We start from the raw sequence: 15852 nt of genomic DNA on the forward strand, positions 1-15852 counted from the left end.
ACACCGGTAGTTGTCATGGCGATGGAGTCAGCCCCGGCGTCGGCTCCGGGGGTTGTTGCCATGGAGATCCCCGTGCGAGGTGCGCTCCCGGTGGTGGAGGAAGACGAGGACTTCAGCGCGCCGCTGCCGGGGTGCGAGGGGCGATTAGGGCACCGCAGAGGCGCGGGGAGACGCCGGCGAGGGGTGCCGTTCAACCGGGGCAGCTACTACATGCTGCTAGTGATTGGGGAGATCGGCACCGAGCACCAGCTGGACACCGCCAGAGCGCAGATAGAGCGGGGTGAGTGACGGACGTCCATCCGCTTTATTACCCGTGTGTCTTCCGTGATTCAGTGTGCAGCAAACATGGAACAGCAACAGGAGAGACGTGTTTTGACGCAATGATGGGATAGTATCCATAGGCAGAAGCCGTTACTGCAGCATTGCACCATGGGACACTACGCATTTTCCTTACCCACAGAGTGTTGCTGTAAAAACTGCAGACTCATAAGAGGCAGAATGGAATTTAATAGTGCAGCAGTTTGGCCAAAATCTCTCTTGGAGCTCCAAATACTGCACTAAACACCTACAAACACTCACCATTTACCAGATAAAGAGACATAAATCAGCATGTCAGCAGATCACAATCTGCACAGGAAGTCTTTAGTTAAAAAGAAAAGAAAATAGTTTGTGTTTTCAGGCATCCGAGTGTGTTTTTGTGCTTGGAGTGTCACTATAGTGTTTTTGTTTTTTTTGTTTTTTTCCTTCTTTGTTGCAGTGATGTCAAGTCAAATCAGTAAACACACAAACTTTGTAGGCTTTGCCCAGCAACAAGAACACAACTGTTTCCCAGACACAATGAGGGAAGAGTTTTCAGTTTCCTGCTGGACTGATTATTTTGCCATCATTACTCGGGTGAATATCTCAGCGCTACTCTGAGTTGAAACCCTCCTCCTCTTCCTTCTCCTGTGGAACTGCAGCAGCTTGCAGTCGTTCTTGTCACTGAGGGCTGTCTGAAGTTTAGAGAGTAAATGCTTTGTTGTGTGAAAGATGTTTCAGGAGCACGCTTGTCAGCTATTTTCTGCGCCACCGTTGCCAATCTAAGCTGTTCCCGTTGCAACGCCATATCAACCCCTGTGCGTCCCGTCTGACCTCCTCTTGTGATCACAAGCTCAGTGTCACACCCACTCAGCTCATTACTGCATCGATTTTCCCAGGTCGGTGTTTTAAGCGTGACTCAAAGTAAAAGACCTGCTGTCGACTCACATTACACCTCAGCTGCAGGGTCCCCGTGTAGGCCTGCAACAAGTCACCCTTACTGCAGTGTTGTAATTTCATCAAAGCAAAAGGCCAGAATCTTCATTTTGCTAAAGCTGATGGTTCATTTCATTGCTGGTTAAATGGCCACATTTTGGTTAATCCTTTGGTTGACATGACGTGCCCCAAGTCTTTTGAAACAACAGGCTAATGCTTATACAAAAGGTCAGAATATAATGAGAAATTGGCATTGCAGTGCTGATCTTTATGAAGGCAGTTAACTTGAAAACCTCATCAGACAGGTTCTGATAATGAATTTGATGTGAAAACACTGAAAAATTAAAAATAATGACAGGTTCTTTTATATTCTTATTTTATTAGGTTAGTTTTGCAAGTGCATAGTACACTTGGCACCTTTCTAAAGAAAAATAAAAGTTAGGAACTGAAAAATGATTACATCCTTAACAGTTTTTTTTAAACTAACAATAACTAAAAAAGATCGAATGAAAATAATGAGATAAACAGATGATCATCTTAAAGGTACAGCCGGTTTATGTTTTTATGGTGATTTAATAGAAAAAGGACATACACTGACAAACATACATTGAGTAGTGTATGATTATGTCTTCCAACAAATTGATGTGTTTCAATGAACTTACATTGAACCCATTTAAAATACAGAGGAGTGGGTTTGCAGTTTGTAGAAATTCCCATGTGGAGGGAGAGTTCAATTCCTGTCTGCACCTTCAGAATTTAAGATATGAAGCATCATACCTGTTTTATCATCAAAGGAGTTCCCTTCATCAAAGAAGCAAAAATGCAAAGGGAGATAGATTTGCAGACAGGTGCCAAAACAAGAGCTGAGTAAACACCAACAACAGCAGGTTATAAACTAACAATATACCAACTAATGTTAGGTTTATTTGCCTCAAAAATCACATTTTCCCTCTGAGTTTGATTACATTCTCACAAACATATGAGTTACATTTTCTTCAAAGGTACTTTCACTTACACTGGCTAACAGCAGCTAACAGCAGCTAACAGCAGCTGCGCTTACTGACAGAAAAGTTCTCGATATCCTTAACAGCTCACCTCAGTATCGCTGTCATCAGTCAGAAGTGAGGTTCTTTGACTCCATACCTGGACTCTTTTCACAAAATTTTACAGCCTTTTCCAGAATGATGTGAACAGATGGGAATGCTTCTCATGCAGCATTGGCGGCTGAGGTAAACAGTCTTCCACCGATAGGGATCTCAGGGGATATGGATCTGGTCCAAACTATTGGAGAAAACACGCTGGCCAGCCATGATGGAAAAAAACTTGTTTTTATATATACAGTAACCACTGTAGTTAGGATTATTGGGAGGGGTAAGACAGCGAAATCAGTTGACTGAAATCTGAATGACTGAGATCTACATCTCCCTACTACTGACAAATGTCACATTTATGCCATTTTTTCCCCTGAGCACTTTGGTCATTTATGATTTATATTATCAGCAAACATGGTGCTCATGTAGCAAGTGACATTTGCGCTTTAAAACAAGGATGGGCAACATTTTTCCCGAGGATTATATTGATATAGATATAGATAAAGCATTTTTCTAAAACTCCATTAATGCAGCAGACACACTGGATTATTTTACTAATCAATTCAATTTTATTTATATAGCATCACATCAAAACAAGATCTTACAATAAAAAAGAGAAAACCCAGACAATCAGAAAACTACAAGAGTTGTCTGATTGTTGGGGTCACTTGGCAGGAGTGGCAAAGAAAAACTCCCTTTTAACAGGAAGAAACCTCCAACACAACCAGGCTCAGGGAGGGGCGGGGCCATCTGTCACCACCAGTTGGGGTTGAGGCTATTGACCAAATTCACCTTTTTACAGATTACAGGGTATCTGGCTCCTTCTGATGTTAAAAATGAAAAGATTGCTTAGATAAAACAATCCACTTAGTGTAAATGTCATATAAGCCTTTACAATCACCTAGATCTAACTCATTTCTTACGTGCACATTCTGTTATACATATAGACTAATGCATACACCTATATACTTAATCTACAGTTTGTTTCAGAGGGTCATGACAAGTGTAGTGCCTTTTTTTTTTTGAATCAACACTAGTACAGACTCATTACTGCCATTTACTGCAAGATTTATTAATATAATGTTTAGCGGGGGTGTTTAGTTAGGTATGATTGTGATGGTTATTGGCCCCCAGTCTGCCCATGGGTGCTTTGAAAGTTAACACTGAGGCTGGCTTTTAAAAAAAATTATATATCCTGTGATATTGAAGTATTAAGGCTTTCAGTAGTTCATGAAACAACTTGTATTTATTATTGAACACAAGCTGACCACTCGCTCAGCTTAATGATTATTACATCAGAATCAGTGCCCAACTTTTCTGTTTAAATCCTTTCATTTCTATAATTTCTTCTTCAAATGTGCTGCGAGCTGGAAAAAAACTGCAAGTTCATATTTTGGATTTGATTCATTTAGACACTATTGAAAAACTTTGCTATAAAGCCTACCTGTAGGCAGTCTGCAGCATTAAGCAGTTATAATCCTTTCTCCGTATCTCAAAGTGGGGAAAGAGGAAATATTCTACACATAGTGTAGTAAATGACTCATTCAAAAACTATATGTTGTTTTTATGCTATTATTAGCCTTTAACAACCTTCCCATTCTCCTGTCCTGCTGCAGCTCCAAACACTGTATTATAGGGACATTCCCAGAGTACACAGGGTGGTTGTTGGTCAGCTTTACTGGCCGTGCTCTGCTTAAGGTCTTATTCAGATGAACATGAATTTTTCATAAACCCACTACTGACTCTGCACATTGACAAGACTAAACCAAATGACTTTATTTTATATTTCACATTTCCTGCAGTGTGCTGAACTGTTTAATTCATAATTTTAGCCTCATTAAGGATATTTTAATGCCACTCATTAAACATGGGAATGAAAACTATGCCTTACTTGGAGAGGTTTCACAAGAAGACCTTACATACAGTAAGATTAGGAACTACAGGTACGATTAACTTACAATCCATGTGATGAAGAGCATTGTTCGTTTTTAAAAATAAGTAATTTATTTGAAATTAACGTGGACTGTCTGAGAGACTCACTTTGAGCAGATGCCGACAACCAGAAGTCAGAGGTTTTCTTCTGCATGTATAAAGTCAGTCCAACCAGGCTTCTCATTAGTTTAGGTGACTTATTTGAACTTGTGAATGGGTTCAGTTAACAAATTACTTTTTATAGATATGTAAATAAGTAAATATTTTTAAGGTTTTTAAATTAATGATTTATTTTATTGTTACAAAGATGTGGGGAAACCAAAACCCAAAAATATCAAATCTATTGTGATATACAAGCAGCAACTCTTCACACTGGAAGAGAGGGTGGAGTGCTGAGACGTTAGCTGGCAAACTGAGTGGTTTCGGTGCACAGATACACAAGTCAGTGCTAAGCAACAGATAATAATGTTGTAGAATTTCATTCTCCAGTGCTGAAGCACAAACTTCTCTTATTATTTTCAGTGTTATTATTGTTTGACAGATAATTCCATTAAAACAAACAAAATAGTAACACAAACGCGATCGAGACGCCCACTTCAGTGACTTCAATCAGCAAGGTGAGGCCTAACAGGCAATTTTCAGCCCCAGCTGCTCAGATATTAAATATAGGCTATTAGAAAGCTAAATTGGTCAGTTTACAGCAGATGGTTCTGAGACTGCATTCCTGCAAAAGCGTTTTCCTCTTTTGTTCTCCACATTGACAGTTTTACCTGCATGCAACCAAAAACCTGTTCAAACGTGGCTGATCAGTAAAATACAAACTAAAAGTGAACTACAAACTGAAGCCAAACCCAGAAAGCTTCCAGTACCAGAGATCGTATTCCTTGCCTACGTATTTTGCAGCGTCATATCCAGACATCTGTTTTTTGCACAGACACAAAGGAGGTTTCTTTAGAAACGCCTAAAAATGTACTCGACTGGAACTCCTCACGCCAGCATATGCAGAAACTGGTGAATCCTTTCTTGCCTATAAACAGCCATTAATGTGTGAGACTAATTACAGTGTTTGAAATGTTGACTCTATTAACTTGCTGACAGATGTCATCCTCTATGATGGGTCGATCAAAAATAAGAAGGCCTTTGTTATTATCATAATTTGCCCTGTCCTTTAGTCTTCTCTCGATGCCAACAGTTATGTTGTCATGGGGATTGTGATGAAAATGTAATATTGTGCCTCTAGAAGGTTATCATTTTTATGCATCTGGTAGTGCAAAGAAAGACAGAACAGTAAGAGTGATACAGCATCTCTGTGCACAGACTGCAGTCTGTAGTCATGGAACATTTTCTACTCTGTTAAGGGCATTTAAGCAGAGGGGTATGGATTTGGAAAAAAATTTAAATCTAATTTCTTGCTGTGAGTAAAGGAATCCAGAAGTGGGTGAGATGAGAGAGGCGTGTGCATTGGTTTCCGTCCTGCTGGATGAGATCTGACACAAGTTCCCTCTGAAGTTTGACGATGAGAGAGCGAGAGAGAGAGGGAGAGAGAGGGAGAGAGAGGGAGAGAGAGAGCTGCCCCGATTATCTGATAATAATGCAGTACCTGCTCAGTACCTTCTTGATATCTATTGTCTGTTGAAGCGTGCCTTTTTTTGTTATAAGCCATCAACACTCCATTTACACATATTAACAAGCTAACACATGGTTAGTAGCCAGATGCACTGGAGCCTTGTAATTCAAAGGACTGAAGAGTCAATAAGATTCAGTCTTGAACTTAACTGGATCAATCTCAGCAGGTTTTCTTCAAGGACCTCTCTGCCCATATGGGAAAAAAATGGACAAGCAGTACATGTACATGTTCAGTATACTGTTTTGTTTTGTTTTTTCTCATGGAAGTGGCCCCTTTTGGATTTTTGTGCTCTTACAAAGAAAGACTTACACATGCATTGCTGGAGTAATGGGATTTTTTTCTCTCTCTTTCTTTCCAAATATAGATTTAGTTTAGATTAGCCTACCCCTGACATGTTGCTACTATCACAAGCTATACTGTAGGAATGGGATTAGCCAGGTAATGGTGAGTGTTTGTCAGACACATAGCTGACAAACACAAAACTGCCCGAACAGTTTATTTTTTGACCTGTAAGACCAGAGAATACAGGAACTCCTGCTTACTCTTAAATGTCATAACAAAAGTTAGAAAGGGTTACAGAAGAAGACCAATTATTTGTCTTGTTGTACTCTCAGAATCTTTTAAAGATAGTTTACCATATTTTAAGTAGGCAGTCATAGCTAGTCAGCTATGAAAGCCTAAATGAAAAGGTGTGATGAGATGCTCATTTCTCTGTTATGTTACCCCATCTTTTCAGAGGGCGTCTAAAGCTTGGCGATCGTGGGATTTTTCTTATTCTACTCAGTTTGGTCAGATATCCAACTCTAGGCAAAGTCCTGTGGCTTCCAATTACAATTAATAAGCCCACCGATGGTTTTACAAACACTCAGAGCTTTAAAGAAATCTAAGAACGGATTGGATTTCTGAATTATTTTCACCTTATGTGTAACTAATTTACAGTGTTCACCAGACAAATGAGGCAGATTAGCATACAACAGGGTGTAAACTGTTCAAAAGACCTTCATAAAATCACCAAAACCAAAATCAAGGCTAGACCCATCAATATTGAGCAGCTAGCTTCCACATCTACCTTTACCACACAGAACTGACCACTAGCCATGTGACATTAACTCGTCTGCCATTTTGGACATGTGACACAATGGCATTTTATTCACTTTTAGGGTAAAGTGAATAAGACCCTGTTCACACTCTCATAAAAATGTATTACATCCAATATAGTGGACAAGTTTCAAGCAATGTGTGCATGATGTCATGTCAGAAACCTTTAGCTGACTAAAAGTCATCACAGGCTGTAATACTGCTGTGGATATAATGTGCTTTCACTGGTTTTTAAGGTTAGTATTTCTGAAATGAGAAAAGCACGTGATGCTTTGAGTTTCTGGACATTTTGAACATATGAAGTGGTTTCAGGTCATTGACCTTCCCCAAAACCCAAACAGAATTCAGAAAGCGAGTTGAGGAAAGACAAGACACGACAGCAGCATCTGATAAAAGGTTACCTCAAGTACACAGATAAAAGAAAGGCTCAGAAAAGTTTGCTTAGTTTCACCAATGCCTGTGCTTCACTGCATCACGTTGTCCTTGAACAATCTTTGTCTTTCTTCCTGGCAGGAATTCGATCCTGGGACGTCGACCTCAAGTGCTGCGACCTTGATCAGCAGCTGCAGCTGTTTATAACTCGCCACTCTGCCCACTTCTCCTCCGAGGTCAGAGGTCAGTGTGATGTGGCTCTTTATGAGCCTGGAGATGACTTGACAGAAACCAGCAACGTATTCTGAATAACATTCTAAACAATGAAGCTTTTTTTATTATCTTGTATATTTTTGTATTATCGTGACGATGTAGCTCCAGTCTTTAAAGTCAACATTTAGCAAGAATTGAACTGAATGCAAGTAGATATAAAATACAGAATAAATCATTAGTGTTTTATCGACCTGTGTGATATTTTGTAGATGTGCTCAGTTTAATCAAGTGAAGATCTTTTTTGGTTTCTGTGTGTTTCTGGATGGATTTTAGGCTAGCAGTGACTGACAAAGTGGGACCTTCTTTGTTTATTTGTTCACCACTGAGCATTCTGTGTGTAGTAGAGCAGGGCGATAAGACCAAAAATATTTATCACGATATAGATTTGAAAATTTGCGATAACGATATAACTGACAATATAATTGACACTAGACAAAATACTTTACAACTCCACAATTTTATTAGTGCAAAAAACCCATCAATGCATTTTCACTTAAACAAGCAGCTGTTTTTTGCATTAAAGTTATATAAAAATGTAACAAATTCCTTGCTGACAGTTTAACCAAAAGGCATTTCCAGTGGAAATTTCCCGACATATCCTCAGCATAACCATGTATAATATCCACAAAACTTAAAAAGAGGTTATAAACACACAATACGGTAATATTATGTTGAAGCACCGTACGTATCACTCCGCGAGGCTCCTGCCTAATATAGCCATAATGCTCCGACAATCCATCAAGCGGTGCGGGTTTGTAGCTTAGCAAAGTCGTACTAAAACATTTGACGGATTTTCGAGCGCCGTGTACGACATAAAATCGTTTTGAGGTCAGTAAACACAACCAGAATTCATACATAAGGCACACAGGATTCTGTCGATTTTCAGAAAAATCAAAGGATTGATTTTAAGTGTGCCGTATTTTCCAAAAAACACTGTAATTACGACGGTCCACTAGCATGCTCTACCAAAAATTGTGCTTTGTTGTCTATCTGACGGACAAAACCAGTTCTACACCACTGAAGTTGCAGCATTTTTACAAACCAATTCTGGTTCATCCGTTTCATTCAACGACCCGCTTTCGCCCTTCGCCGCCGTGCCTTTTTCATGTGCGTATGTAAACAAAGGCACTGCGCATTTTACCCATATCCTATCGCGATATTTCATTTTCTTGCCGTTGCCCAACATTATACCGGTATTACCGTGAACGGTATGATATGGCCCAGCCCTAGTGTGTAGTTTTCAGTTTATGGATTTTTTTCTTTATCCAGTCAATAGATGCTATCATTCAAAGCTGCCAAACGCACCTAGATCATTAAAGGGGGTCTGTTATACTAACAACAACTCCATATTTTTATTCTTGGACTTTGCTAGAGTAACCTTGGACGATTCACATTTCAAAATAATGTTATTTATCTCACGCTGGGCCTGTCCGTCATCTTTGAAATTAGCTGTTTTAGCTCCATGCCCCCAGCAGACATGGAAAGCTTCATCCCAATCATCATAATCACAATGGGAAGACCTCATTATTTGTCAGTAAGTGGACAATAATTAAGTGTCCACTTACTGACAGTATACACTGAGAGTATACAGTGAGTGCAGTAAAAAAAAAGTAATTGCTACCCCTTATTAAATCTTTTTTTTAAATGCACTGAATTTCACACCCAGCGCTTATTATTGCCAGACCTGTTAAATCAAGAAATCACTTAAACAGAACCTGTGTGACAAAGTGAAGTAGGCTAAAAGATCTCAGAAAGCAACACATTGTGTCACGAACAGATGAGAAACAAGTCATTAGCATCTATCAGTCCTGAAAGGATTACAAGGCCATCTCTAAGGCTTTGGGACTCCTGTGAACCACAATGACAGCCATTATCCAAAGGCAACTTGGAACAGTGGTGAAACTTCCCAGGAGTGGGCTACGAAAACTATTTCAAGAGCGCACAGTCGGCTCATTAAAGAGCTCACTGGAATTGCTCAGGTGGTAGAGCAAGTCATCTACTAATCGGAAGGTTGGTGGTTTGATCTGACGAGACAAAAGTTGAACAGTTTGGAATGTTTTGAGTCGCGTTATATCTGGTGTAAAACTAACACAGCATTTCATGAAAAGAGACCAACAGGTAGTGTGATGATGTGGGGCTGCTTTGCTGCTTCAGGACCTGGACCACTTGCCATAATTGATGGAAACAAATTCTGCTCTTTACCAGAAAATCATGAAGTACAATCTACAACTCTCAGTTAATGCCCTGAAACTGAAGCACACTTGGGTTCTGCAGCAGGGCGATGATCTTAAACACACCAGCAAGTCTGCCTCCGAATCGCTAAAACCCCCCAAAAGGTTTTGGAGTTGCCTAGTTAAAGTCTGGACTTAAATCAGATTGAGATGGCATAGTTTTACCCTTAATGAATAAAGTCATCATTTCAAAATTGCATTTTATATTTTCTCAGGTTATCCTTGTCTAAAATTAAAAATAATGTGAAGCAATATAAGAATATGGTTCACAGCCCTCTGTGTAGCAAAAAAGGAAAAGAATAACAGGACCACTTTAATATTGCTTCAGATTTGTTGATAAAAAAATAAATTTAGGTTAAGGCTTATTTGAGGTTTAGTGACACTTACTTGAATTGGATGACTTTATTTGCCTGCCTAACCTATTTACTTAAGTATTTTTAATTACATTGATTATATTAATGCTGCTATCCCTGTATATATTGTACATACTATTGTTTGAGTACTTACGATTGTTTTTGGGTTTTTTTGTACTTTTTATATTTTACATTTATATTTATTATTGAAACTTGCACCAAGGGAGTGGCACTCCAATTTCATTGTACTCTGTACAATGACAATAAAGGCTATTCTATTCTAAAAAAATGATATGTTGAGATCTTTTGGTAAAAATTTACATCATTTCAGAGTTTTTACCTTACTGCTAACCATGATTAGTTCATTATTAGGATTTTAAATGATAACAAAGCACATCAAACTACTACTACTGTCACAGAAATCAATTTTTATTGTAATTATTTGAGCTATTGATCGTGTAGGCATTTAATTTATCTGCATTGCATCAAAGCTGTGCGGTGACTATAATCACCACAGCGACTCTGCAGAGAGCTCTGGACCTGTGGTGTTAGATGTATGTGTGCATGTGTTAGAGTGAGAGAGAGTGCTTGCTCACCCATCTATATAATGCAGCACTTTAGGCTCAGAGCCCAGGCTGAGCATGCAGTGGATGCTGAACTGGGAATTATTTCAATCATCTTCCAGGTAAGAGCCTGAAGGGATCAAACATATACAAATATGCAGAAGAAAGACCAGCAAAACTGCACAGGTGGCAAATGCTAAGCAGGAGCTGCAGTCAGCAGAAAGTGACACAGCGTTTTTCAAGACAACTGCTAAACAAAGAGAACACATTCAAAGGAAACACTGGAATTCCTGTGAAACAGTAAACATTACTGTCTTTCATACCATCTGTTATGCAGTCTGTCTTAAAGGGTTACTCTTCTAAGGAACGACTCCTCCACTCATTTGAATCGGTGTGATTCACCTTATTTTTGTGCTTAAAGCTGCTGTCAAAGGAGCTTGCAAAGAAAAGCATCTGGACTTCTTTAAGTTACTTGAAGACGTTTCACCTTTCATCCGAGAAGCTTCTTCAGTTCTAAGGTCAAATGGTGGAGAGTCCCAGATATAAACCTAGTGGGAGAAACCCCCCACAGAGGGACAAAAGGACTCTCCACCAACTTACCTTCTGAGACACACACACACACACACACACACACACACACACACACACACACACACACACACACACTTTACCTACCTATCTTCTGGAGCGTGCTGGGCTCGAGGCAACTTTAAAGGCAGAACTTCAGCGACCGGAGCCCTGAATTGCCTACCCCCGACAGAGAATTAATCCCCACCCAGGATTACTCCAAAAACAATAAAGGCAAAATAACAAAAGAGTGCCCGAAGGAGGAACTTAAGCTCAGCTGGACACTCACCTACCTTAACTGGGAAGTTATGAATCTCTAAAAGGTGCCAAAGCGAGATAATCAAAAAAAACCAAATCCAACACAGAACTCCCTTTTCAATTATCCCGGACAAGCCCCCACTTATGTTACGACCCGGCTCAAAAGCCGCAACATAAAAAAAAAAGGAGACGAACAACTGACTAGGTGTGGCCAATTAGCACCAGCTGAAAACACTGAGACGATTAGAAGCTGCAGAGGGACGTAACAAGGAGATCAAAACTCCAGACATCCAGAGGCCCCCAGAACACAAGAGACCAAGGAAGACCAACAGAGGGGCAGCCGCGCCACTGTCCCAGTAAGAGCTGAGGAGAGTCCCAGATGAGGGCTCACTCAGCAGCCGCGGAGCAGAAGCCAGGGGGAGTTGCAGTGACGCGCCCGTGAGCTCCGCCGGCAGCCAGCTGTGCCTGAGTGACCGAGCCCCAGGCCGAGAGGCCGGGGGCACCCCACCTCCGAAGTGGCCCGAGCGAGCCCCAGCACTTTTTTGGATATATTTATGTCAGTGTTACTTTGACACTGAATGCATCTTGAATGCAGTCATATTGTATTGAAAGAAGCAGTATTGATTTATGACTCTAACTGTCATTGATTTGAGAGACATTGTCCCCGTGGATGCATTGCTGAATCCTTTTGTGTGCACACTGGATGTTTGTAAGTTGTGTTTTCTTTGGAGATTGTCAGAATTTATCCACAAACCTTGCACCTGAACTATCTTATCACTGCATACCCTCAATATCCTCTTATTGTGCTCTGAGTCTTAGTGATGTGTCAGTTATGTTAAAACAGCTGTTGCTATGCTACACTTGTTCACACTTGTTAATCTTTAAATTCAATGTTTTCAGTTCAATTGGTACAGGTATATAAAGTTAAGCACCTAGCTATGCAGTCTGCTTTTCCAAACACTGTGAAGCAATGGGTCGTTCTGAAGAGCTCTATTAATTTGAGCGTGGTGCTGTAATAGGATGCTGCCATTGCAACAAATCAGTGGAAGTGAAAGAGTTTAGAAACCACAACTAACTAATCAGCAGAAGTTGTGCTCAAATACATCAAAAAACATAATCACCAGTATTTTTAGTCATTAAGTGTAATCTCGATTATTTAATAAGGCTGTTCATTGACTTAACAAAATGCTTTTATTTAAACTTTAGGTTTTTACAAGTGATTTTAATATTTTTCAAATGAAAAACATACAGCATGGATGGCATTTTCACCATTTGAGCCCACCTGTGAAGCAAAGTGGATAAAATGAACCAACTAATGATTTTTTTTCTCACACTCAGTATTTTTACATTTAAAAAAATAAAAGTATGACTTTGTTCAGAGTCTGATGTGGCTTAAATGTTAGCATAAAACTGAAAGAAATGTGAAGGAAGGCATTCTTTCTACCTGCTCCGGCGCTCTTTCTAACGGTGATACCCTCAGCACGCCTGAGTTTGTAGCTTTATTTCAAAACTTCAGTCACTTCAATTCTTCAATTTTATTATGAAGACAAAAAAAAGAAACTAATACTTCTCTAAAACTAATAAAGGATGACTTATTATTAGGGATTAGACTCAGAACAAACAAAAGACCCCAATCCCCCCGAATCCTAACTTGCAACATATAAAGTATTATATACTGCTAATATATTATATAGAAAAAAATGTTTTTTTTATGGACCAGAAAAAAACCCCAAAAAACCAAGCAGGCCTCTAGTTCTCTGAGAGGAGAGATGAAGCATAGGTACAGTCGGAGGTTTGATCCTTGTTTTATTTATTGGTTGTTTAATTTATTGACCACCTCTCCTTCACTGAGAGGTCTTAGTCATAAACTACGCTACTTTTTTCCCTGTCGTGTTGGACTGAGAACAGTTTGGTAGTGATATAAATGTACTATACACAAAGTGGTATTACTCAAGAACGAGTGTGGGTTTGGTGGTTACCAGGAGAACAGTACTTGTCTCATTGCATTGTACCAAGTGTAAAGTTTGGTGGAGGCGGGGTTATGGAGTGGGATTGTTTTTCAGGAGTTGGGCTCGATCCCTTAGTACCAGTGAAAGGAAAGGCAAGACATTTTGGACAATATCATGCTCCTAAATTTTTGGGAACCGCTTAGGGATGGCCCCTTCTTGTTTAAACATGACACCAGTTCACAGAGATTAAAGATAAAGATTTGAATGAGTGAGTTTGGTGTAGAAGAACGTGACTGGCCTGCACAGAGTCCTGACCTCAACCTGACAAAACACCTTTGGGATGAATTAGAATGGAGACTATGAGCCAGGCCTTACAAATGTGCTTTTAGAAGAATGATCAAAAATTCCCATAAACACTCCTAAACGTATGGAAAGCCTTCCCAGAAGAGCTAAAGCTGTTCTAGCTGCAAAGGTTCATATTAAACCCTAATTTAATTAAGAACGGGATGGCACTCAAGTTCATATATGTGTCAAGGTAGTTGAACAAATACTTTTGGCAATATGGTGTTTTTCTCAGACTTTCCTACCAGACGAATTGCTACCTGGTTTCCTTTAAAAAGAATCCATGTAATAATGTATGTAATATGGTATCTCTTCAGTGGAAAAAGCATCTAGCTGTTAAATATACATACTGTACCTTTAAGCTTCAGATTGTGTTTTCTCCCGTCTCCTAAATCTCAGGACTCTGCAGAGACTGTTTATAGGAACGGCATTGTTAAGGGAGCCGAGGAAAGGCTCCTTATTTCTTTTTCTTTTCACAGATCATAACACACATCTAGCAAAGCCATCTCCTGTGTAAACCATGTGCTCAAAGTGAGCACTGATCACTAACACGGTGCATGAAAGAATGTAAACACACTGAGTGTATGGCTGTTTTTTTTTTCTTGTTTGGAAAAGAGATGAGGTGAAGGAGAAGTGTGGAACTCCCTGTTGTTGATGAATTCATGTGTTTGTGATATCAACAGATACAACTCAATGCTTAACCATGTGTAGAGGGAGTGTATTTTTAATTCTGACTACAGGATCCTTGTGAGACTGTCTGTAGTATTTAGGGGCTACGTTTATAAAAAGAACCATTTATTCATTCTTACATGCTGTACATTGTGCTGAAAAGCAATGGCGTGCTTTCAAACAACTGATAAGGGAGATCACTGAAAGTCCCTCATCCCTTTTGAAAACTGTGGCCACCGAGACCAGAGGGCCGAGGATGGAAACTGGGAGTATTGACTGCTCCTGATTATCCCACCATCCTTTCCTCAGTGCAGGACAACAAGCTAAATCAATAGCACTTTGATGCAGAGCAATCCAATGGCTGCACTGCAGAAATAGATGTGGAGATCACATTTCGTTGGGTTGATGGAAAATTTCCCTTGTTGGAAATCGGCAGTAGTGCTACCCTGTGGGCTGCTCTTGGAAATGAGCTGATACGGCGAGGGAGGGCCAATCGCTTCTCTGATCAGATGTAGGAAGGTCAACAGGGTGCATCGATTATATTCTGCTTTGTCAAGATGTCATCTTGCAGTCCTTTTAAGTTAAAGTATTAGACTGCTGTTTGCAGGTGTGCCAGGGACAAACAAATTATAGTTCAGTTTGGTTTTGTAGTTTTTGTTTTGATTTGTATTCATTTTTATATGTTTTTGTTTACAGTTCAATTTCAGTTCATCACTTTTCCAGTAGTTTCAACAGAGATGTCCAGACCAGGTCATCTCCTCCAGCTCTGCCTCTGGCCATTTTTTTAGGTCTGCCACTTCTCCTTTTGTCCTCCACTTGTCCAGTTTTTGGACAAATAAAGTAGGAAAGCTATGGTTACAATACTTGATACAAACTTTTCTTTACGTTTTTGTCCTTGACAAGTTAAACCACAATAAATAGCAATAGCATACACAGGCATTGTGTTGTCTGTGTTGTGGTTGTCTTTCCCCCGGAGAGTTTCCTGTGGTTTGAAATCTCAGGTGATCTTGTCCAGGCAACTGACCACTTACTAGATTGCATCATGTCATCTCAACAAGAACAAATTAAGTTGTTGAATTTCATGCAGATCCTACATGATTTAATTATGTTCACTATAGAAACATGAAATTGTTAAACATGAAAAATTACCACCCAATTTAATTTTTTCTGGTTACGTTTAGAAGTAACGCTGGCTCATCCCTTGAGAAAGGTGCCAATTTATACTTGAATGATTCATTGGTCAGTGTTAATGCCCAAAGAAAAAACTCTGAAAGACCTTCAGAAAGCCTGGAGA

General features: G+C 39.7%; 1 protein-coding gene across 1 annotated transcript in view; it reads left to right on the plus strand.

Moving 5' to 3' along the window:
• map1ab (microtubule-associated protein 1Ab) overlaps window positions 1–15852 on the plus strand; it is a 95114-nt gene continuing 79262 nt past the window's right edge. Inside the window, exons 1-2 of the mRNA XM_085282887.1 lie at window positions 1–280; window positions 7495–7596. Coding sequence (XP_085139013.1) covers window positions 16–280; window positions 7495–7596 — 367 coding nt within the window. The 5' untranslated portion in view covers window positions 1–15. The remainder of the gene's footprint in view (window positions 281–7494; window positions 7597–15852) is intronic.

This window comes from Mchenga conophoros, linkage group LG7, assembly GCF_057382185.1.
Source record: "Mchenga conophoros isolate Kocher_MC1m ecotype Shallow Benthic linkage group LG7, M_conophoros_male_GT1.1, whole genome shotgun sequence".
NCBI lineage: Eukaryota > Metazoa > Chordata > Actinopteri > Cichliformes > Cichlidae > Mchenga > Mchenga conophoros.